This window comes from Choloepus didactylus, chromosome 19 (assembly GCF_015220235.1).
Source record: "Choloepus didactylus isolate mChoDid1 chromosome 19, mChoDid1.pri, whole genome shotgun sequence".
NCBI classification, from domain to species: domain Eukaryota; kingdom Metazoa; phylum Chordata; class Mammalia; order Pilosa; family Megalonychidae; genus Choloepus; species Choloepus didactylus.
The window spans coordinates 59,043,385-59,068,887 of NC_051325.1; the positions used below are offsets into that span (position 1 = coordinate 59,043,385).

Consider the following 25,503-nt stretch of genomic DNA (forward strand, 5'->3'; position numbering starts at 1 on the left):
CTGCCTGTTTCCTAGGTGTGCCCATCCCTGCTTTCCCCCTTAGACTTTAAACTCTACAGGCAGGGTTCATCACCCTATAACACCACCCATTCCCAGGCCCGCCCGGGGACATTCTGGTTCAAGACATCTGAGGCAGGAGCCCCAGCATCTGTATTTTTTTTTAAGTTCACCAGGCAATTGAGATCCCTGGCCAGGCTTGGAAGCTGCCGCTCTCTAGCACCCAGGGGTGCCCGGCCTAGAGGCAGCTCGAATCCAAGCCCCCCATGAACAGACATGGACTCCAGGAGGGAAAGAGTTCTTGTTTTCCAAAACCAATGCCTGAGCCACGGCTGACAAAGCACTCATAAACATGAACCCAATTGTAAATCCTGCCCTTTGCAGGATAAAATCCAAATTCCCTCATGTGGCCTGCTCCTGGCCGACATTTCTGACTCTGCCCTCCCATCACGGTCTGTCCCTCCAGGTGGCAGGTTCTCTCCAGCCAGCGACAGTGGCTGGCTGCGGCGGTCTGGCCTCCGCTCGTTCTTCTGCAGCCTCGGCCTGCGTGACATCCTCGGACAGGCCTCTGCTTCTCCCGACCTCAATGGTCCCTCCATTTCACACTCTTACATCCCTGCCTGCTGGTCTCATTCACTGCTATATCCTCAGCACCCTCAGATGACACACTAACAACCAGCATTAGCATCACAGCCTCTTGAATCCCTCCAACACCAGAGTCACCTGGGCAGCTTGTTTATACTGCAGATTCCCAGGCTCTGCCTCAGGACTCAGAGATTCCACACAACGAACGTGAAGCCTGAGAATCTGCATTTTAACCCTCTTGGCCAGGCAGCTGTGGGCTCCCAATGAGGAGAGCTGCCCTCCCCCATGCCACCTCCCATGTTTTCTTCTCCCAGTCCCAGAAGTGAGGGGCCAGCCGGTCAATGGGGCCAGGAAAACTCCTCAGCAAAGGCTGGAGCTGTCTCCACTGAGGCTATCTCCACTGAGTGAGAGAGAATTTTGAACATGGTCATTATAACCAATCCCAACGTCTCCTCTAACTTTGCTCTCTTCTTTTTCTCTCTCAGGCCCTCTTCACACTTCCCAGACCTGCCCGGGTCTCATTGCTGGCTCTGCCTTCCCAGGTGTATGATGTACCTGCCCAGAGCCGGGTCCCCTCAGCCCTCAAGGTGAGCTGCCTTCAGTGGTCAGGCTCCACCCAGACATGCTGGCGCTGGGTGTGGGACCTCAACATCCTGCAGACATTGCCTTTCAGCTTTACTGACAGAGAGCTGCAGGAGCTTCCATGTGCTCCGAACTCCAAAATACACACGAGCACTCAGAGGCTGACTTTAATCTCCTTTGGGCCCACGGAGCCCACACCTGCTCAGGGAAAGTTAGGACAAGTTGAATTCTGAATATTGTTATATTTTTTTGCTTTTCATTTGAAATATATATTATATTTTGCAAAGTATGCCTGTGTATAGGTAGACATGTATATGCGTATTCATACACACACACATACACACTATAGTCTTAACTTTGATTATCTCTGGGAGATGAGATTTTTAGCATTTTGTATTTTTTTTTTTTTTTTTTTTTTTTGTATTTGCTGGTACATCAAATTGGAAAGCCGTGCATCATGTACTCAGAAAACAGCTCCTCTCATTTCCTAGCCTGTCCTAACCATGATGTGGAGTGGGTCTCGACCTCGGTTGCACAGGGGGATCACTTGGGACATTAACAAATCCTACTGCCCAGGTCCCACCCCCAGAAACTCTGATGTAAATTGGTCTGGGGGTGGCCTGGGCTTCAGGATTTTTAAAAACTCCCCAGGTGATTCTAATGCTCAGCCAAGGTTGAGAACCACAGCTCTCATCCAAGGAAAACTTCAAGCAGCCATGTGACTTCATGGTCTCTCACAGGTGGTGAGAAGTCGCTTTAGTCCTCCCAATCTCAGGAAACAATCAAACGTCCTACTTCATTTAAAGCAAAAGCTGCTGCCCTCCGGGCCTGGGCACCTGCAGCAGGTAATGAGGATTGGCGGATTCCCTGCTTGCTCGCATCCATTGTCCCTGCTTCTCTCTCACTGGGCAGACTCAGGCTCCCCCAGAGTTGAGGGGCGGCACAGAGGGAGGGAGAAGGAAGGATCCAGGCGGAAAGTCTTACTCGCCTGGTACTGTTGTGCAGAAGTTGCAACGATGCTCTCTGGAAGTGGCAAGTTTTGAAAGCTGACTCTTTTTTGGAGCATTCCTGAAAGTGCTACCCCCTCTGGCATCTCTTACCTGCAAGCCCCTTGAAGTGGGCAAATGTGTCCCCTCCGCCGGGGGCCTAAGGCTCCTCTCTGAGCTCCTGGGCAGGCAGAACTTCTCCGGCCTCTTCCTCCTGACAGTCCCTCACCCATCCCCACCAGGGCTGTGCTCCACTCTCACGTGGCCCACGCCTAGTCCGTGGAAAACAGGCAGGCTCCCCTTGCTAAGACAAACTCTTAAGGCAAGGCCTGGACCAGGGTGAGGCCAAGGAGGCATTCGCCTCAGGTGCAAAGCTTTTAAATCAAGACATTCTTCCCCAACTCATCTCACTCACCTCACCCTAATCTCAGCCTTATGGAATTCTGTCTTTATTGAAAATTTTGATATTTGCTTTTTTTTTTTTTTTTTGCATTAACTGTGGTTTAAAAAAAATATTGTAGGAAAATATTATTCATCTTGACTGCTGAGTTTTTTGGCACCCCTTAAATTTTGTCCCCAAGATGAGTGCCTCACTTGCCTCACCCTTGAGGGTGTCCCTGGGGACAGCCCATCCCCAGCTCAGCCACCACTCTGCACTCTGCCATCAGCCTCTCACCTTTTAGTTTTCTCAGGCTGGAGTTAGGACCCGTGCACTGTGACCCCAAGCTCAGGCGACACCTCTCAAGTTGTTGAATCCCGTGGAGCACTTTCCACCGGGCTTGAGGGGAGTTCAAAGCTCCCCACTTTTCTCCAACTACGGGAGAGATCGGAGAGATCGGTAGGAGACTCACTGCCCAACTCTCTCCAAAGAAAACCCCTCTCCAATTTCCAGCTCTTCTTTCTCTTCAAAGCCTGTTTTGGCATTCTCTCACCTTCTTTGGAACTTGGACTCTATTTTTCACATCCTAATATATACATTTTCTAACTGCTGTACAACAGCAGCAATTATTTGTACCAGAACCACATATTCTTGCTCTTGACTGTTTACATATGTGTCATTTGACCTTCTGTCTATTACTTGGTAGGTACTCACTAAATATTTATAGGATGAATAAATGAGTAATAAACACAGGAAAATTTCTGCTGAGAAAAACAAACAAGAAAGAAAGAAGACATATTTAGGTCCCAATCTTATCTATTCTCCTGGCTTAACTCAACCTCAAGGCTAACTCCCAGAAGGAAATGAATTACTATTTTTAACTCAAGCAACTCCAATTAACGCTCTCTCTAGTTTGACCCCACCTTCAGTCAAGAAGACACATTTTCAAGCACAAGGGCCGTTGTTGAATGTGCACCCACTGCAGCACATCAACTTCAGAGTCTTCAGTGACTTGTGTTTTCATATGGAAAAAATATTGGAGCAGAGAGACTTTGTGATGCTTAGCTATTGGGAAGAAAAAAAATCCAAGTTGTTCTCCTTTGTGATCTTTTCCCAGGAGCCGGGGAAGCAGCAGTTGTATGATGTCCCAGCCAGCCCCCAGAAGGCAGGACTCTATCCTCCGCTCAGCCAGGCCAGTGTAAGTAAGGAGGGTGCTGAGATTCCATGCTATTAAAACCTGAAGCTCCCCTGGGAAATTTCATTTGCTTATTCAAAAATAGGAATGCACATTCCTTGAAACAGACCTTACTCCATTTGGGGCAAAAACCCCTTGATTGTCATGGTGTTTGGGGACAGGACTAGCTGCAGGGTTTTGGAAAAGTCACTCAACTTCTCAATGCCTTAGTTTCTTATCACAGCCTTATTGAGGGTATTAAATGAGATAATTCCTGCAAAGGACGTAGCCCAGAGCAAGAGCTCAATAACCATTAGGTAATTTCTTCTCATCATTATATACCTCACCGATGCACTGTGTTAAAGTAGGTTTTTATTTGTATATATGGGAGATAATTTAATGTGAAATCTGTATAACCTGTGTTTATTATTGGATTCTACCACACGTGTACCATAAATGGATTTATTCCCAAGGTTATCAGGGAAGGGCTTACTTTCAGCTGTGTCTTGAAGGATACACAGGAGTTTGTTAGATGAAAAGGAAAGGGTTCCAGGAGCATGTAGAGCAGAGAGACCAGCTGGGGAAATTTTAAGTTAAATTAAATTTAACATTTTGTGTTCGGGGAAAGTTAAACAGCCTACACGGGGAGTAAAGGCAGACGTGCTGGGGCAGGTGTGGTGAACGTGGAGAGAAAGGGCTCAGAAGGAGGGCAGAGCCAGATGGTGAAGGGCCTTGAGTGATGACAGCAACAGGGAGCCACGGAAGGGTCTGAGCAGAGCAGTGATGGTCCGATCGTTGGACGCTGAGCCCTTGGTAGGACCTCCGAGTCACCCACATTAGTCGAGTGAGTCACCCAAATCCTCTTTTTATTGCTACTAAACTGACAACGTTGTGTGGTTTTTCCACAGGGGCACAGTTTTCCCCTGACATCAACAATCATAAGAAAAGACGGCTACAACACGTTACCAAACCCTCAGAAGTCAGAGTGGATTTACGACACCCCAGTGTCTCCAGAAAAAGCCGGTGTAAGAAACGCATCTCTAACCAGCTTCGTGGAGGACACGAGGCCCCATGATGTCCCCAGGTCTACTTCCAGCTTCCATAGTCCTCCAAATAGCAGGGCAGGGTGCCTCACCCAACAACTGTATAGAGATGCGCCCAGGCAGAAAAAATTCAGCCTTCCAGAAATTTCTGGTTATGGCTTTTCAGCACCCAGGGACATATTTCCTTTGGATGAAGGTGTCAGCTACAAGGTTCCCTCAAGTTTTCTGATTCCTCGAGTGGAACAGCAGAACACCGAGCCAAATGTTTATGACATCCCTAAAGCCATGTCAAGCATCCCTCAGGCTGTGAAAGAGCTGGAGAAGGCCGATGGGGCAGCAGAGGTCTGCAGGGACCACAGTTCCTCGTGGTTCTCCAGACGGGTAACATCCGTATCTCCTGACCCAGACAGTTTATCCGTTTCCAGTTCTGACAGCAGGGCCAGCGTTGTTTCCTCGTGCTCCTCCACATCCGTGGACTCCTCTAGTGCCTCGTCCTCAGAGGAATTAGCAAAGGAGCTCTCCTTGGACTTGGACATGGTGAAAGAGATGGTGACGGCTCTGCAGTGCAAGGTGGTCAGCTCTGTTGCAGGACTGATGCTCTTTGTAAGTAGGAAGTGGAGGCTCCGAGAGTGTCTGGAAGCCAACCTGGATGCAATCCACAGGGCCTCCGACCACATAGAAGAGTCCTTAAGAGAATTTTTGGACTTTGCCCGAGGAGTCCAGGGGATGGCCTGCCACCTCACCGACAGTACCCTTCAGGCCAGAATCAGGGATCAGCTACAGACAATCTCCAACTCCTACCAGATCCTGCTTGAAACAAAGGAAAGCCTAAATGGCTGCAACTGGGCCCTGGAAGTTCTTGTGACCGACAAAGTCCAGAACACCCCAGATGACCTTGAGAGATTTGTCATGGTGGCGCGGATGGTTCCAGAAGACATCAAGAGGTTTGCCTCCATTGTCATTGCCAATGGGAGGCTCCTCTTTAAGCAGAACTGTGGGAAGGAAGAGAGTGTGCCCTTGACCCCAAATGCAGAATTTAAGCCTGAAAAATGTGTTCAGCTTCCCCAAAGAATTACTGAATCACTCCAAAGGAGTACTCCTTTTAATGAACAAAGGGAAAGTGAAAACACTCCTGAACTGTTAAAGAAAAATAGGGCAAATGTCTGTGGACAGGTGAGTTCAGAGTTCTGAGCGGTATAACAAGGGGGCTTTTGATTGTCACCTGGAGCAGTCAACACCAAGTTAGATGCTGCGAATCCTTCAACAATCTGCAGGCTCTGGGGAGACAGTTCAGAAAATAAAATTCATGAAAGTAAAATTCTAGACAAGTCCTATTTAGGAAGTAAGATAAGTACTTTAATATTAAGGCCGATAGGTCAGCATATTTGGATTTCTTCTGGAAATTTTGGGGGTTCAGGTTTACCTCTGGTACTGGAATTAGAAATGGTTTTTCAAATACTTTAAAATTTGTTCTTTGAACAAATTTTTAAAAACTCACTGTCAAGTTTCCTTGCATTTTTGAAAGTTATGAATTTAGTCATTGTCAATGTGTTTCTTAGAAACAGAAGAGGAAGTATAAACACTCTTCTAAAATGTTAATGATCTCATCAGCCTCCAGACTCTGATTACGCCCAGAAATACTTTATTGGCTGCGTTCAGACATTATAGGAAGAGAACCACTAATTCAGGGATCGCAAGCCTCAAGAGGCCAAGTGGGTAACTTGTGGGCTGGGCCTCAGCGTCAGGGAAACTGCTCGGCACCATGGACCGTGAAGGCGGCCATACTCCCCAAATGCCTGATGGTATAAGAGCCAGGACACGGTTTAGAGAAGCGAGAAGTCTGGATGTTTTCATTGCACAATGTCTAAAATGTGTATACAATGTGCATTTATATTTACATACATACGCATTTATAAATATACACGTACATAATTTTTTAAAATACTGTGTGGGCCATTACATTAGGCCATGTTGGTAGGCAAAATTCAACCTTTGGGCTGCCAGTTCGCCAGCCAAAGTGTCCTTTGGTTGAAAATGGCGTCAGTTGGCAGAACCAAGGAAAAAATATATAAGGTGGAATGCTCGTTTTAAAGTGAACTTAAGGAACTATACAGTTGTCTAAAAAATTAAAGTTGGTAATTCAAAGGGTTTTTAATTTTCAGAAGTTGTTTAGCCCAGAAGAAAAAGAAAAACCCATCTTGGAACAAAGGACAGAAAAAACCAAAGACTTAGGAACAAAGGTAAGCCACAGTGCTCACTCTCCAGTACTGATTAATATGCTTTTTCCTTAGACACCTTCATCCTGCTATAAATAATTAGACATTTTAATTTTTAAAATGACCCACATGGGGTGTGTGTGCACGTGTTTTTCCTTTTAAGCAGTAGAAGGAACCCTGGAGAGCAGTGAGTCCAGGCAGCTGCCAGCTGTGGACTGTGAACCTTTACCCATTCATGAAATGATTCCAGGTGCTCTGCAGGTTTACTGCAGGGGTGGAGGTGGGGTGGGTACCAACATGGCTGTAAATAGCGGTGACTCATGTTCCCCCTGACATCCTCTTTCAATGCACCTGATTACCAGAAAAGAGGCCATTTCACTTGGGGCCTTGTATATCTTCAACACCTCTCTGACATTTGATTTTTGTTTTTTAAAGATGTTATCACTGTACTTGTTAAAAATTGGTTAACTTCTACTTGTGGCAAATGATGGTAGTTTTCCATTTACCAATTTTTAGTTTCCTCTGAAATTAATTAAAATCAATAACTCCATTTAAAGATGAAGTTTAAGAAAATAGAACTTCTTAAGGGGGAGGCAGAAAGGGCATAAATTCTGAAGGCTACCTGAGAATTACTGAAGCCTGAGAAACAGTGAAGGGCTCTACTCTTTGGGTCCCAGGGGATGAGACAGAAGGATAGAGATGTCCAGTTGCTCAGACTCGGTCCTGCAAGTTCTCAGAGGCAAACTGGGATGAGAACCCAGGCCCCCTGATGCTCAGGTCCCCAAACCCCAAACACTAAACTTTGGATCTGCCATATTCCTGAAAGTCCTGCTATTTTGCTCAACATTAATTATGCTTTGGACCAGTGGTTCTCAGATTTGGCATACAGGATAATCACTCGGAGGGCTTGTTAAAACCCAGATGGCTGGGCCCCATGCCCAGAGTTTCTGATTCAGTAGGAGTGCCTTGGGCTTGAGAATTTTCATTTCTAGTATGTTCCCAGGCAATGCTGATGCCACTGGTCCAAGGACCACACTTGGAGAACCACTGCTTTAGACTGACAGTGCTTTGCAATGAAGGGAGGGGACACCATCGACTTTTGGGTGGGACAATTTTCTGTTGTATGGGATGGACTATTTAGCATCCCTAGCCCCTGCCCATGGTGATCCCTAGTCAATGTGACAACCAAAAATATCTCCACGTTTCCAACGCCCCAGGTTGAGAACAATGGTACATTTTACATTTACAGATAATAAATATTTTCAGGATAAGTTTCAGATATTCCAATATTTAGATCATTTTTCTCATGATTTCCAACCTGGGCTCCATTCATCTCATCCTCTCTGCCCCCAGAGAGTCCATCTCAACTGACACCACAATCTTTTCTTTACTTTGTGTTATACAAATGGTATATTTTCATTTTCTAAATATTAAATTCTAATAATGAATATACTTTTCCAACATATATTTTCCTCCTCCTTGTCTGATTCCACCTCCAACACTACTACCCCTGAAAAATCACTGTTTTGTATCATTCCTGTCTGAGTGCTTCCAGGTGGTGAATTTAGAGACCATAGGTAAATGAGGGAGTACGCAGTGTAATGGAAGAATGAGAGTTTCAGGTGTGGAGGGCTTGGCTTAGCGTTCCAGAGCTTTAATTTTCTAATTGAGTGAACTTATCTTCTCTGAGCCTCAGTTTCCTCATCTATAAAAGAACAGGGAGGCTTTCGATTTTTACCTGGATGAGTCGCCACAAAGGTAGATGTTGAAACTCTTTCAGTATGTATAGGCTTTTGGGAACCACTGGTTTCATATTCCAGAAAATAAATTCATGAAAATAATATTCTAGATGAACCTTACTAGGAAGTAAGATAAATATTTTAATATTAAGTCGGGCAGCTCAGCATATTGGATTTGTTCTGGAGATTTAAGGGGTCTGGGTTTACCTCTGACACTGCAATTAGAAATGACTTTTAAAATCTGTTCTTTGAATAAATTTTTAAAATCTCACCATCAAGTTTCTTTGCATATCTGACAGTTATAAATTTAGTCATTATCAATGTATTTCTTTGAATGGGTTTCTTGTTGTTTGTTGAGAGGACTGAATAAGATAATACATGTATAAAAATGTGGTTGGAAAACCTTAAGGTATTAGACAACTGTTGTGGTATTTCCAAACAAAACTGAACTTTTTCTTATAAAAAGTCTTGAAAATTGAGCAAAAACGAGGAAAGAAAGACAACCGCAGTCTGTAGATCAAATCTATGTCTTATCTATTTTTTTCTTCCCCTTCTATAGACTCCCAGCTCTCTGGGGCCCCAGCTTTTGAGTCAGCAGAATCCCGAGAAGAAAGTCCACCTTTCCGAACACTGCCGGCTCTATTTTGGGGCGCTCTTCAAAGCCATCAGGGTATTTAAGGGCAGCCTCGGCAGCAACAAGACCCCCGAGACCGTCATCAGGCAGAGCAAACTGGTCATCGTGGTCGGGCAGAAGCTGGTGGACACGCTCTGCAAGGAGACCCAGGAGAGGGACGTGCGCAACGAGATCCTCCGCAGCAGCAGTCAGCTTTGCAGCCTGCTCAAGAACCTGGCACTGGCCACCAAGAACGCGGTGCTCCAGCACCCGAGCCCTGAAGCCTTGGGGCACCTCCAGGCCGAGGCCGAGAAGCTGGAGCAACAGGTGTGGCAATTCAGAGGGACGCTGGAATGAGGTCTTCCTGCTGCACGCCTTCACGCCTTCCCCTCTTAGCTGCAGCTTCACACCCACGATCTGTGCCACTCTGTATCATGGGAAGAGCCAGCCCGGGGGTGTGCGGACCCCGGAACAGCCTCAGCGTCCAAGGTGGGCATTACCAAGTGGCTGAGCAGCCCCAGGACGTTGACTTACCCCACAGTCAGGTCTTAAGGACCTTGCTAAGTTTAGCATATCAGGTCGGGTAAGCCGGGACCGTGTTTGAGCGATTTTGCTGAAATCGATTTTTATTGTGGTTAAACATGTGCATGTTTTAAATTCATTCATTCAGCTCTTATTTACTGAGCACTGTCAAGTTTTAGGTGTTGAAGATAAAGCAGTGAATCAAACAGAGGCCCTGTCGACATGGAATTTACAATCTAGTGGGGGAGACAGACAATAAACTGTGAAGAAACACATATAAATAAGTCAAGTGATAATAAATGCAAAGGAGAAAATAAAGTAGGGTAAGGGGAGGATGGCTTATTTTTAGGTGATTAATTTCTCTTGCATCCATTAGAAAATATAATGAGTTTTTCAGTTTTGATTGAATTAATTCTGTGAAATTGGTACAAAAAGTTTATGCCTCTTGCACTAAAAAATACATATTTTTTTGCTATTCCATCTTAACCTAGTTAAAAATGCATGCTCTATTTAAAACATAGCATGCTCTTTTGGGTTCCTTATTAATTTATTTTGTACATTATAGAGTCTGGGTTGATAAATTCAGTATGCTCAATCAGAAAAGGTTTATACCTTTCAACAGCATCAAATCTTCTGCAATAATTTATAATATTATTTAAATACAATTGGGGATTTAAACATCATTTGCAGCATTCCTCTCTTTGGAAAACCCTTTGATCCATGTCACCCATATTCTGGTACTAAAGTCAAGTCTCCAATGTTTACTTCTGTGATTCGAATGCTTTTCCCTGGGCCTGCAGAGAGATGCAGTAGAGGCCAAATTCTTATGTGCGAGACTAAGATGGGAACAGCAAGCTGCCAGCCGTGGTGCAGCCAGGAAGGTGTGGTGTGGACAGGGTACCTATCGCTGTGCACAGATCTGGAAGTGGTGCAGAGCTGCCCTCAAGTCAAACCACCTTCTCTTCCTCTCCTTGCAGCTGGGGCTTTAGCTCCTGTTGCTATGGTTACACCATCCCTTTACTTGAAATGAGGGTCACTCACTGTCTTCTCTGCTCATGTCAGCTACACAAACACCATTGCCAGCCTGGGAACAGCCTCTCCAAGCTGAAAGTCACCCCAAATGGTAATGTCCTACTCCTAGCTACTCTGTACTTGGTAGGCACTTTTGAAATACTGACTGCTGGAAAGCTGATTATTTTTATTGAGTTGGTCTCAGGGTCCTAAAAGAAGAATCTCATCTTCATGAGACTTGGTTCTCTACAGTTGCACAGAGAGATCCTAGAAGACCACATGTTTGAATAGCTGTAGTCCGTGTTGGTTAGAACTTCTGTTACAAGGGATGAAAAACCATACTCAATCTCTCTTAAGTGATAAAGGGAACTTATTGACTCAAATTATCTTGGAATAATTCAGGAGTAGGCTAGCCTCGAGCCTGGCTGCTTTCAGTGGCTGTGTCTTCGAGACCCAGCTTCTACGTCCCATTTTTTCTGGGCTAACTCCCATGATTGCAATGTGGCTGCCCCCAAGTTATATCCTTCTTAAGAAAGAGCAAGGGACTTGATTCTGCTTGTACTAGCTTAGTTCAGGCCCTGCCTCTGAAAATCCCAAGATGAGCAGGGGCCTGTAATTTTCAAGTTGGCACAGACCTGAATTCACCCTTGCACACACACACTTTCCATATGTCCTGAGAGAGGCAAAGGGATGGTTCTTTTAAGAGCTGTGAGGTTTTACCCAATTGCAAACCAACAAGTTAGCATGATTATTTTATGGGAACTGACAGAAGGGAGGAGATTCTGGGCTCTGAGGCAAGGACTGTATTCCTCACAGTGTGGCAAGCAGCTGGAACTTCAGCCTCATTTCAGTTCCCAGCTCCCCCAAGTCCCAGAGGCGGAGATAGGTGGATGTAGGTGGATATAGGTGGGTACTGCACACACAATGGGTTTGTGTCGCAGCCAACGAACCCCGAGCTTAGGAAACTCTAATCCTTATAATGGGCTTCAAGCAAACTGCCCAACCTTCGCCTCAGAGGAAGACACTATCTTTATGAGGTTGGACAGCTAACAAACCTGCCTTTCTGTTCTGGAGGAAGACACCATTTCCGTCTTCCAAGGATGTTTACTACAAACATCCTTGAGAAAATGGTCCACGAGAAAACCCCTTCAGGGCCTCGACTCAGAAGACAGTCAGAGACCCACGGAGCTCTCCCCACAGGATCCCCCAGAAAAAGTCAGGACTATAGTTGGAAGAAGGAGAGATTGTTGCAGGGATAATTTTATACAATAACATTAATAGCAGCTATTCATTAAGTGATACTACATGCCAGGCATTGTTCTAATTCTTTAGATATTTTAACTCATTTCGTCCTCCATAAGTACCATACTTGCAGACAGGAAATGGACAGGCCCTCTGGTTTCAGAACACTATATTTATGTATGTATATTTAAAATGAGTTCAAACAAGAACCTTGGTTCACAAAGTACAAAACCATTGGGTTTAAAATCATGAAAACTGCTGCTCTTAGCTAAATGTGTTTCCTTCCTTTTTTGAAAGAGAGAGATTTATAGGGAGAGTTTCCACTGATTCATTCAAAAGAATAATTATGTCAGAAAATTTTTTTTAATATAGAATAAAATCACATTTTTTTGACTTTTGGCAAATTTTTGCTATGTATGTTTGTTTAATGCCTGGAGTTCTGTATAATTTCCTCCCAGGAAGGAAGAGGAAATGGTGGGTGGTATGGTGGTGCCGTTGGTGGTAGCAACTTGACCTCAATTAAGTTAAATTTTATCAGGAGGATGGAAGTGGTGACGAGATCTTCCAGGGTGATAGGCACTGGGGAGTCGTGTCTCTGGTTGGGTGCCAGTTGTTTTTTACAAAACATCTTTTTAAAAAATGCTGTTTTTCCCGTGTGAGCACCCCATATCTCCAAAAGTTGCTCCCTGTGTGTGTGCACTCATAGTGAATGTCCCTTTTCTGTTCATTCATTCATTTAACAATATTTATTGAGCATCTACTATTTGCCAGGTCTCTGCTGAACACCAGAGATACTGCAGGGAGCAGAACAAAGCTCTGCTGCCATGAGGCTTTCATTCCAGCTGGGGCAGATGGGAATCGGGGCCAGGACCAGGGTGAGGAGAGAGAGGCATTGGTCACTGGCACGGTTAGGGAAGTGGAGGGAGGCCAATTTGGCTGGAGCCGAGTGAGAAAAATCAAAAGGGGCAAATACCAGCTGGGAGGGGGTCCCAGGGTTAGTTCATGTATATTCTTGAAATTTTTTGTTGGAATATTTCCCTAGAACTGCAAATTAATAGTAAGTTGTGCATTAATATATCTCAGCAATTGCCTCAATTTTTCCACTTTATTTTATTTTAATCCTCTCCAGGACACCCTCCACAATGTGACCTTAAATGATGTGAAATTCTTTTAAAACCCTAATACCTAGTTGTTTTTTATCCATCCTCTTAAAATAAGTTACTCTGCATGTCAGCTTTTTCCAGAGTTTTAGACTTCAGCTATGGGCAGAGCTAATAGGAAATCAAACCCTCAGTTTTCAGTCTGAAATATTTGAGAACTATTCGAGCAGCAGTAGATTGCCTCTGGGAAGCATTTAAAATAGTGGTTCTTAATTTGGGCTTTCAGGATGCTGTGACCTCCCAAACTGTATGCAAATTTTCATATGTGCTGACTGACATTTTCCTGGGAAAAAAAGTCCATAATTTTCATCAAATTCTCAAATAGGTCCAGTGACTCCAAAAAGGTTAAGAAACACTGGTTTACTAGAGGGTGATTGTTCTCTTTTTCATGATGTCATGCCCCAGCCTGTTCACAGCCTGAGTAGGGCAAAGTTGTCCCCGAGGATTCCTATAAGGAAATATGTTTTATTAGTTCGTTCAAAAAGGCAGTGGAAAGATGAAGCAGACAATAACGACACCTACTATTGATGATAATAATAACCCACACAGGAGTCTTAGCTTTGTGCAGCCTCAGGCACACAGTAGCTTAGAAACTGATATTCTAAAAGAGGAAACCAAGGAGGAAGAGAAAAAAATCCAGCTGCTCTAGCTTTAAAGCCAGCACAGTTAGCACTGCTGGCTCTCCAGCAATTTCTTAGCAGGAGATTAAGGAATACAAGTCAAATGGGCCTTGGCTGAAAAAGTCCTTCATCTACTCACTGACTGGGTGGCCCTGTACATTTAGCTGTCAGGTTTTTCATCTGTAAAATAGAAGGCAATTATATCCCCTACCTCCTAATATTATTGTGAGGACAAAATGATAGATGCTTGTAAATCTGCAAATGCATGGTCATGGTTTCATAAAGAGCAGTGATTTTTATTTTTATTTCCCAAGTGAACCAGGTGAGATTTACCTGTCAGATTTACCTGTCAGAAAAGAGCAAGCAATGGTTTGAGTCTGTCTTAAGATATCTTTGGGGTTTATCTTAATTTCTGCACTATGTGAGAGAACTAACCCCAGAACCCATTCCCAGTACTCTCAATTATAAGCTGTGGTAGCTTGGAGTTACATACCCCAGAAAAACATGTTCGTAATCTTAAGCCATTCCTTTAGGTGTGAATCCATGGTAAATAGGACCTTATGATGAGGTTACTTCACTTAAGGTGTGCCCTGACTGAATCAGGATGGGTTTAATCCTAATACTGATGCCTTATAGAGAAGGCCACAGAGAGAGAAGCCACGGAGAGCAGCCAGAAGCTGGAGGTCAACGGAAATTGGACAAGAATGAAGAATGTCTCTATGTGTATTGACAGAAAAGACAAGCAAGGCCAAAGATTGCTGGCCAGTTGGAAGATACCGACCCGAGGAGGAAGCAGGCCTGCTAGCCTCTGAAACCCAAGCCAATAAATTCCTGTTGTTAAGCCAACCCATTGTACGGTATTTGTTTTAGCAGCCGGGAAACTAAAACACTAGCTATATGCCCTTGGACAAGTCATATGATCTTCCAGTCTTCTGTTTCCTCACCTGTAAAATGGAATACTAATATTTATCAGTTCTAGGGTCTTCCAAAAGGATACCTCTCCCTATATTTTCTTTTGGTTTATTGAGGAAATGTTTAATGAGTGTGCCTAGGCACTGAGGGTACATCAGGGAATAAAACAAAGTTCCCACCCTCATGGAGCTTATAATTCTTGTGATTGGTATAAAAATAAATCATAAGCCAGTGAGTGCCTCTGACTGATTAAAGGGTTTTCTTCTTTTCATTCACATTAATCGCAGTAGCAGCTACCCCAAGCTTATAGCCTATGAAGTTTTTACATCCCTATATTTTCTTGGGGGCATGACTCTTCCCGAGTGGGGAATGTTCGCACCGTTTTTATTGTTCACTTAGGTCAGAAATTGAGTTAACCTCCAATCATAAAAGTCAGCCTTATTTGAAAACTAAAGAACAGGCTATCCTCCAATATTTGTAATAAGTAAAGGAACAAATAGAGAGATAATCAAGAGAAGAAGAGCAATCACGGATTTTAGCAGGGGTTTCGCAGGGATTTGTGTTCTGATTGCTGATTTGATTCAGCATATTTCTTGGAAAGCCATGGAGATATCACAGTAACTTTTAAAAGAACAAGCAGATGGGCTGTTAATTTTACCTGCTTCTTAATGGGAAAAACAGTCATTTTATGACAATATCAGAAAGTTCCAGGGCTTACACAGAAGATTTTATTCCCCTTGAATCTCCTTTAACATCAACTTGACCGGATTTGTTGAGTGCTTGGGTCACAGTCGGCGCTCAATAGAGACGCGTTCTCCTTGTAAATATATGTTCATTGGGACAATCAATGCCATCAATATAAAGTATTAATTGTCATAATAAGATGCGGCCGTTTTCCACAGGGCGCTCACACTACGGATGCACCAGGCCCACAGGGTTGGGGTGGGGGTGAGGCCCGGCAAAGAGCGGCGGGTGCTCCTTAGTCACCCACGCCCTCGCCGCCCTCCCGGAGCGTGGGCGAGCCATTGTGCTTATGCGGCAGAAATCCGGGGACCCAACAGAAAGAGGAGGGGACGCGCCGCAGCCCGGGAGCACCGGCCCGCTCCCCACCCCTCTCAGCACAGAAGGGCCCCGCCAGCGCTCCGGCTACCCACGCCGCGGGGCCACGCCCAGCTCCCCACCAACGCTCTCCATGGCAACCAGGACATGGCAACCGTCCCACCCCGCTGAGTCGCGACGGTCGTGTGCGTCACTGCGGCGCGCCGGAAGTGACTGCAGCTGTCGGCCAGGACAGGAAGGATCTGCTGTTTTGCGGGGCTTGCTGCTGGCACTGACTCCCGGTTTGCGATGGGCTGCGACGGGGGAACAATCCCCAAGAGGCACGAACTGGTGAAGGGACCCAAGAAGGTTGAGAAGGTCAGCGACGAGGGCCCGATGGGGAACGGGGTTGGTGGGGAGTGTGGAGGCCCCCAGAGAGCGATGGGAGGCAGGAAAAGGGAAGCCAGCGGCATTCCAGGCGCATTTATCCCCTTCGGAGGACTCAGTTAATAACAACAATAGCAGATGCTTATTGAGGGTTTACAGTAGCTATTCATTCTGCAAAACGCTTAACATAGGGTATGTCATTTAATCCTCACAACAGCGCCATTAGGGTAGTAGGTACTGTCATTATTCCGTTTTTTCGGACATGGAAATTGAGGCTCAAGAGGGAAGAGTTGCAGAGCTTGTAAGTGAGGAGCAAGGATTTGAACCCAATCTGCGGTTATTAACTGTGATAGAAATAACTACTGTTTATTGAGCTTTGTATACACTAATTTCGTTTCCTCAGGGAAGTCTTCCCGAACCCTCCCTTTCACCCTTGAACTCCATCCTTAATTATATGAACTGCCTTACCACCTTGCAGTCTGCGTTCATGTGTGATGTGTTTATTTTTAATTGTGGTAAAATATACATAACATAAAAATCATTTTAGTCATTTAATGTCAGTCTCCCCCAGTAAATGATAAAGCTCCTGATGACAGAGGCTGCAGCCCCTTATCCTCCAGAACTAGCACAGTTCCTGGCACAGTAAAATTTTTGATCAAGTGAATGAGAAAATAATCCCTAATTCATACACACACACAAAAAGCAATTGTATTATGCATACTAATTTCCATGTTACTGACAGGGAAATCGAGTCCAAGGAAGTCAATTAACATTATCAAGGACTCACACCTGGTAGGGGCTGGAGCCAGGATTCCTATCCATACATTTGGGATTCCAAAGTTAGCTCTTGTAATTATTTTGTAATAATAGATAGTATGTACAACACTAATGGTGTCTGGCATAAATGGGTGCTCCAGATATTCTAAATTCAGCAGCCAGAGAAATGTTTTTAAACCATAAATCACATAGGTCGCTACTGTATTCAGAATACTCCAATGACTTCCTTTCATTCAGAATAAAAAAATAAAATAAAATAAATTCAGAATAAAATCTCTCAAGGGCCTTGTGTGATCAGACTTCTGCCTCTCCTTCTAACCTCATCTCCCGCTCCTCTCCAGCTCTTTCATTCTGCTCTATCTATACAGGCCTTGTTCTCTCAGCTCAGAATATTCCTCAAACTGAAACGGCCTTCACTGAGATATTCACATGGTTCATTTCTTCATTCAATTCTTTTCTCAAATGTCATCTCAGTCCACTGTAGCTGAAATATGCCTTGCTTCCGGTCACTCTGTCCTCTTCTGCTACTTTACTTTTCTTTGTAGTGCTTATCACTGTATTTATTTATTTATTGTCTGTCTGTCTCCCATGTGGACAAGGACCTAGTATGTCTTACCTCTGTAACCTATACTATGTTCCTGGCACATAATAGACACCCAGTAAGTAAGTGCTGAATGCAGGAATGAATGACTACCCAAGAGGGTGGAGGGAGTGTGCCCTCTAATCAGACCTACATGTGCATAGGTTAATGCTGGATAGTTGGCACTGATGGGAGTGTTTGCCAAAAGGAATTCAACTTTTTTTTTTTCATTTGTCATGTATTTATTTTTAATTGTGGTAAAATATACATAAGAATCATTTTAACCATTTTTTAAATTTTTTTTTAAAGTTTATTTTGAAATAAATTCAAACTTACAGGAACAGTTCAAAAACAATACAGACCCCATACATAGAACTCCAGCATACCCCGACCCCCCTCCCCCACTACCCTGATCCACCAACTTTAACATCTTGTCACGCCACCATTTCTTTCTTTACCTCCCTCTCTCCCTCCCTCCTTCCCTATCTATCATCCATCATCTATTGCTCTGTCCTCTGAATATATGAGAGCAAGCTGCATACATCTTTGAACAAACAGTATAATTCACATATACCTTTCCCATGAACAAGAACATTCTTTTATGCAATCCCGTGAAGTGCAGCTAAGAAGTTCAAGAAATTCAACATTGATAGAAAGCTTACATTCTATATTTCCTTTTTTTTTTCCTTATGTCCCATCTGTATCCCTTTGAGCCTCTTGTCCTCCATCTCAGATCCCATCCAGGATCATTCTTGGCATTTAATTATCATCTATTTAGACTGTCTTTTTTTTTTCAGTTGTGGAAACATATATACAGCCTAAATCTTCCCATTCCACTCCCTCCCTAGCATTCCATTAGTGGGATTAATCACATTTAGAATGTTGCAGTGCTATCACCTTCCCACCATCCATTACTAGAAATTTCCCTTCACCCCAGACAGAAACCCTACACTCATTTCTTAACTCCTGTTGCCCCTTCCCTGACTTCTCGGAACCCCTACTCTACTATTCATCTCTATGGTCATATTCTCTGATACTTTCTTTGTGTTTACTGTGGGGCTTAAATTTAACTTCTTAAATCTATAACAGTCTTGTTTTTCTTTTATACCAACTTAACTTCAATAGGAGACATAAACTATGTTCCTATACTCCATCATTCCCCCAACTTTATGTAGTTCTTGTCAAAAATTACATATTTTACGAGTCCAAAGCCACTGATTTATCATTACAGTTTATGTATTTTAGATTGTGTAGGAAGTAAATAGTGGAGTTACAAATAAAAAATACAGTAGTATTGGTATTTATATTTACCATGTGATCTTTACTGGAAATCTTTATTTCTTCATGTAGTTTCAGTCAGTTGTTTAGTGTCCTTTCCTTTCAGCCTGCTCAACTCCCTTTAGCATTTCTTATAGAACTGATCTACTGGTGATGAAGTCCCTCAGCTTTTGATTATCCAGGAATGTTTTCATCTCTCCCTCATTTTTACCCTCCAGGTGTTTGTGAATTCTCCAAGTATCTGATGGTTATTGACTTCTATTTGTATTCCATTGTGGTCAGAGAATGTGCTTTGAACAAATTCATTTTTTTTTTTTAATTTATTGAGGCTTGTTTTATGTCCCAGCATATGGTCCATTCTGGAGAAAGATCCATGATCACTAGAGAAGAATATGTGTCCCAGTGACCTGGGATGTAATGTTCTATATATATGTCTGTTAAAATTCTCTGTATCTCTCTCTCCTTTCTGTTTCTCTGTCGTTAGGGCTCCCTTTAGTATCTGAAGTAGGGCAGGTCTTTTATTAGCAAAATCTTTTAGTATCTGAAGTAGGGCAGGTCTTTTATTAGCAAAATCTCACAGCATTTGTTTGTGAAAAATTTAAGCTCTCCCTCCAATTTGAAGGAGAGTTTTGCTGGATAAAGTATTCTTGGTTGGAAATTTTTCTCTCTCAGAATTTTAAATATGTCATGCCACTGCCTTCTCGCCTCCATGGTGGCCGCTGAGTAGTCACTACTTACTCTTATGTTGTTCCCTTTGTATGTGGTGAATTGCTTTTCTCTTGCTGCTTTCAGAACTTACTCCTTCTCTTCAGTGTTTGACAGTCTGATCAGAGTATGTCTTGGAGTGGGTTTATTTAGATTTATTCTATTTGGAGTTTGCTGAGCATTTATGCTTTTTGTATTCATATTGTGTACAAGGTTTGGGAAGTTTTCCCCAACAATTTCTTTGAATACTCTTTCTAGACCTTTACTCTTCTCTTCCACTTCTGAGACACCAATGATTCTAAAATTTTGATGTTTTATTCTATCTTTCATATCCCTGAGATCCATTTCGATTTTTTTCAATTTTTTTCCCCATTCTTTCTTTTATTTTTCATTTTCCGTTCTGTGGTCCTCAAGGAGGCTGAGTTGTTGTTCACCTTCCTCTAATCTTGTATTATGAGTATCCAGAGTCTTTTTACTTTGGCCAATGGTTTCTTTTATTTCCATAAGATCTTCTGTTTTTTTATTTACTCTTGCAATTTCTTCTTTATGCTCTTCTAGGGTCTTCTATATGTCCTTTATATCCTTTGCCATGCTCATCTTCATGTCCTTTATATCCTGTGCCATGCTCTTGTTGTCTGTCTTTAGTTCTTTGTTTAATTGTGCCAAGTACTGTGTCTTCTGATCTTTTGATTTGGGTGTTTGGGTTTGGGGTCTCCATATTGTCTGGTTTTATCATATGCTTTAAGATTTTCTATTGTTTTTGGACTCTTGACATTTTCTTTACTTGATCTCTGATTTGTCAGAACTGCAGCTTGGTAGCATACACTTTCTCTAACTAACCAGCAGATGGCATCCGTGAGTCACTTATTCCCCTCAAGTCCGTTCTCCCCAAATTTGTCTTTGTGGTGTGTGGGGATCTGATTCTTGTGGGGTTCAACTGGTGCACTAAATTTGGGTGTTTTGTTGGTGCTGTCCACCCTGAATGTGGGGCTTGTGTCTGGGTGGTTAGGGAGGCAGGGCAGCTTTAATAATCAAACCTCCCAGGTGTTCCCGGAGATTTAATGCTGTTGCAAGAGCCTAAGCCTTCATTTCAGTCTTGCCACAGATTGTCTCTGCTGCTGACCCACAAGACCTTGGTGTTGGCATAGGGTCCCTGGGATTTCCGAGCGGGTTCCCCTTCCCAGCTGTGCTCTTCCAGGACCTCTGCTGAGGGAAGGCCACGCCACGTCACAAGTGCGTGCTGGCCCACCAGGGAAGCCCTGGGTCACCGGGCCATGCAGGGGCGCTCCCAGCCTACTTTAAAGATGGTTGAATGAGACACGTTAACTTCCCCCTTTTCGCACAGCTCCGCCCTCCCAGCTACGGGACCATCTGCTGTGGATGCACTAGAGGCCACTGTCCATGGCCGATATTGTGGCATGTACGTGGTGCTGCGGGAAAGACTCCCTGTCACACTGGGTTTCTTGGTGCGGCTCTGGGCTGTGGGTCTGGCCCCGGGCAGGGGTGTCCCCAGCCCGCCGGGGAGATGGCTGCAAGGAATGCGTTTTTTTTCTCCTTTTGGCTCCCCTCTGCTTCCCTGGTCCTGAGACAATCAGCAGCAGGTGTGGGAAGGAGTATCCTCCACGCCAGACACTAAGGCGTTGACCCAGCCCCCTCCCGCTGTACCTCACTGCGCGGCTGTCCCCGTGGTATCCGCACCTGCTCCTGGAGGCTTTTTTTTTTTTTTTTTTTAAATAACTAGTCCGTCTCCAAACGCCAGCCCACTATTTCCCCACATCGCAGCGCGGCCGCCGGACTTTCAGCTGGCTCACTCACTCGTCTCAGAATGCAGACTCCTGGTTACACCAAATACACAGTCCCTGTGGATTTAGCAGACCTTGTCTGGCTGGTGCATCGCTGGAACTGGTGTTCTGGGTCACTTTCTGGTTTTTATCTAGTATTTTTCATGGAGGTGTTTTTGTGCCCTGCCTCACCTAGCCGCCATCTTAGGTTCTCTCATTTTAACCATTTTAAGTGGACAATTTTTTTTGACATTAAGTACGTGGACACTACAACTTATACCACTGTCTGTTTCCAAACTATTTTCATCATCCCAAACCAAAATTCATACTCATTTAGCAGTAATTCTCCATTCCTCCTTCCCCTGCCCCTGGTGATCACTATTCTGCTTTCTGTTTCCAGGAATTTGCTTCTTCTACATATTTCATATAAGAGAAATCATACAATATTTGTCCTTTTGTGTCTGGCTTATTCCACTCAATATGGTGTCTTCAACGTTCATCCATGTTCTTCACTTCTTTTTTATAGCTGAATAATATTTCATTGTATGTATAGACCATATTTTTTAATCCATTCATTTGTTAATGGGCACTTGGGTTGCTTTCACCTTTTGGCGATTGTGAATAATGCTATGATGAACATTGGTGAACAGGCATCTGCTGAGTCCCTGATTCAGTTCTTTTTGGTGTGTATCTATGAATGGAATTTCTGGGTCATATGATAATTCTATGTTTAACTTTCTGAGGAGCTGCCAAGCCGTTTTGCACAGTAGCTGCACAATTTTACATTCGCACCAACAATTTACAAGGGTTCCTATTTGTCCACATCCTTACAAACATTTGCTATTTTTATTTTTTTTAATAACCATTCTAACAGCTATGAAGTGGTATCTCATTGTAGTTTTTTATTTTATTAAAGTTGTTGTAGGTTTACAGAAACATGCATAAAGTCTCTTACTTTTAATTTGCATTTATTTAATGGCTAATGATTTTCAGCATTTTTCATATACTTATTGGCCATTTGAGTATTTTCTTTGAAGAAATGTATATTCAAAACATTGGCACATTTTTAAATTGGGTCATTTGTCTGTTTACTGTTGAGTTGCAGGAGTTCTTTAGATAGTCTGGATATTAAATCCTTATCAGATATGTGGTCTTAAACTAATAACCTAGTTCAACTAGTACCAAAGTAGTTTCAGTAGTTTACAAGCTCTCTACTCTTATCTAACTCAGTCCCTCCCCCTTTATATTGTTATTGCCACAGATTACATCTTTATACATGTATGCCCATTAACAGATTTAACGTGTTATTTTCTACATTGGCCTGTTAAGTCATATGGAGGGGGAGAGCAGTACAAAACAAAACTACAATAATGCAGAATTTTTTATTTATCTATGTGCTTATCTTTACCAGTGTTCTTATTTCAAGTGCTTAATAGCCAATGTTGCTAGTGGCTGCCATATGGTTTTCATTTTTATCTTATTTTGAACACAAAAATTACTTATAATTATTATCATTTTACAGCCAAGAATTGAATTTACCAACAAATCTATCCATTTTCATGTTCAGTATTGTCTCTTCAATCCCATGCTTTCCGACTTATTTGCTTCTCTTTTTGCTGAAGTATGTCATTTGTGTTCTTCTAGTGAGAGTCTGTTACATATAAATTTTCTAATCTTGGTAGATCTGAAAATGTCCTATTTTTGAACTCACTCTTAAATATAGGTTTAGATGGTTGTGATCATAAGTTGACAGTCATTTTCCCTTAGGACTTTAAAGATATTTATTGCTCCATTGTCTTTTGCTTTGAGCAGAGAGCCTGGCTCCTGTCCCATCTTCTGGGGAACACTTTTAGTGCACTTTTTCGTCAACTCTCCTTCATTTTTGAAAGATAATTTTGTTGGATAGGATTCTTGATTGATGTTTTTGTCTTTAAGGACTTTGTCATCTCACTGTCTTCTGGCCTCCATGGATTCTGATGAAGAATCCAGTGTTAGTATTATTGGGGATCCCTCGTATGTAATAAGCCACTTCTCTCTTACTGCTTTCAAAATCATCTTTGTCTTTGGTTCTCAACAGTTTGGCTGTAATGTATCTTGGTCTGGATCTCTTGGAATCTATCCCGTTGGAGTTCGTTGAGATTCCTGGATATGTGTATTCATCTTCCATCAGACTGGGGGAATTTGAAGCCATTATTTCTTCAAGTACTTTTTCTGCCCCTTTCTCTCTCCCTTATCCTTTTAGGACTCCAGTAATGCACATATTGACACACTTGATGGTGTCCCTCAGGTCTCTCAGACTCTGTTCATTTTTCTTCATTATTTTTCAGTTGTCTTGTCTTCAAGGTCGCTGATCCTTTCTTCTACCTGTTCAGCTTTGCCGTTGAATCCATCTAAAGAGTTTTTCATTCCCATTACTGTGCATTGTGGCTCCAAAATTTCTATTTGATACTTTTTATAGTTTCTGTCTTTTATTTTGTTCAGACAATGTTTTCCTAATTTCCTTTAGTTCTTTGATTATGGATTCCCTTAGCTAATGAACATATTTAAAATGGTTGATTTAAAGTCTTTGACTAACAGTTCTAATGTGTGAGCTTCCTCAGGGGTGATTTCTGGCATATTTTTTTTTCCTGTGAAAGGGCCATACTTTCCTGTTTCTTTGTGTGTTTTGTAATTTTTTGTTGAAAACTGGGCATTCTGAGTATTATGTTGTTATAACTCTGAAAATACAGTTCTCCCACTCCTCCAGGAATGCTAGGTGTTTTTTGTTGTTGTTGAAGGCTGGAGCCATCAATCTGTGACTTTTCCAAACTATTTTTCTCCCAAATGGGGAATGAAAAAAGAAGGGGGGTGGGCAGGGAATGTGCCGCTTCTTAAGACTCCTCTGCTGCTTTTGCCTGAGGGGGTTTGGACCAGTGGCTGCTCTCAGAGCTGGCCCCGAGATCTGAAGTAGTTGATCAAAAGCAGCGATCAGGGATCAGACCACACACTCCTGGATTTTGGGGACTGGGTCCTTATAGCCCACCCTGGCACCAGCAGGCTCCACCAGGGTCCTGGACTGCAGTCCCCACTGGTGTCTGCCACATAGAGGTTGAAATTCACTGATATTTGGAAATTAACCAGCCTCTTCCTCCAGCTCTTCCCTGGATTCTGTACCTTGTTCCTCTAGACTCGTTTCAAAAGTTGATTCAGACAATTCCTGCCAGTTCAACAGTTGTTTTGGTGGAGGGACTGATTACTGGAGCTTCCTACTGCATCGTCTTCCCCCAGTCACCTCGGTGTTGTTATCCTGTGCCCAGGCCTGAGGACAAGGACCATAATGGAAGGCTTGGCAAGAAGCAAGTAATAGAAGGGGCTTGAGCTGAGACGAATAAAGGGTGACTTGAAACAACTGGAAATGGTCAAGCAAGATGGGTTGTTATCCCCAGTCATTCAGCAAATATTTATTGTTTACCATGTACACTGTTCTAGACCCTGAGGATGATCAGTAAACAAGAAAAAGGTTTTCAAAAATTTTTTCAGGGGACCGATTTTTTTAATGCATTTTTTATTGTAAACTTTAACATGTATACGTAACAGTGATAAGTTTCAAAATATGATTTAACAAGTAGTTAGAGAACAAATTTCAAAGAGTGTCATGGGTTACAGTTCTACCACTTCAGCTATTTCCATTATTGTAAAATATAACATACATACAGAAAGGTGTTAGTTTTCTATGTGTAGCTCACTAAGCAGTTATATAGGTAATTTCAAAAATTATGGGTTACAGTTCCAGTTTCAGTTCTTTCCTTGTTATGCAATATAGGGTATATACAGAAAGGTGAAGACTTTCAAAGCACAATTCAATGAGTAGCTATAGAACAAATTTCAAAGGATGTTATAGGTTACCATTTCACCATGTCATTTATGTCATTTACCTCCTTCCAGCTATCCAACACCCCAGCATCATATATATATATATATAAAGTTTCAGTATTCATAGACCTTTGTTAAATCTTATCTTGTTTGTTGCTAGCCCTTCCTCTCATTTTTAATCTCTTTCTCCATCTTCAGGGGTGTCTAGGCAGTGAGCATCCTAACATGTTCATATTGAAAGGGAGTGTCGACACTATGGGGAAGGGGGCTGCATCTGATTGTTGTTCTTAAAGAGGCTGTTGCCTCTGGATTTTAGGACTTGTC

General features: G+C 43.0%; 2 protein-coding genes across 7 annotated transcripts in view; both read left to right on the forward strand.

Moving 5' to 3' along the window:
• The window catches only part of CASS4 (Cas scaffold protein family member 4), a 38,926-nt gene extending 24,211 nt beyond the window's left edge, over positions 1–14,715 (forward strand). For 3 of the 5 annotated variants that reach the window (XM_037811857.1, XM_037811861.1, XM_037811859.1), the window contains 5 exons: positions 1,068–1,169; positions 3,647–3,727; positions 4,612–5,919; positions 6,909–6,986; positions 9,261–14,715. In XM_037811857.1, the coding sequence (XP_037667785.1) occupies positions 1,068–1,169; positions 3,647–3,727; positions 4,612–5,919; positions 6,909–6,986; positions 9,261–9,671 (1,980 nt within the window). In that variant the 3' untranslated portion in view covers positions 9,672–14,715. The remainder of the gene's footprint in view (positions 1–1,067; positions 1,170–3,646; positions 3,728–4,611; positions 5,920–6,908; positions 6,987–9,260) is intronic. The other 2 variants (XM_037811858.1, XM_037811860.1) reach the window with 2 other exon arrangements.
• A 1,323-nt stretch (positions 14,716–16,038) lies between these two features.
• Positions 16,039–25,503, forward strand: part of RTF2 (replication termination factor 2) — a 50,007-nt gene continuing 40,542 nt past the window's right edge. The window contains exon 1 of one of the 2 annotated variants that reach the window (XM_037811480.1): positions 16,039–16,197. In XM_037811480.1, the coding sequence (XP_037667408.1) occupies positions 16,129–16,197 (69 nt within the window). In that variant the 5' untranslated portion in view covers positions 16,039–16,128. The remainder of the gene's footprint in view (positions 16,198–25,503) is intronic. The other variant, XM_037811482.1, reaches the window with a different exon arrangement.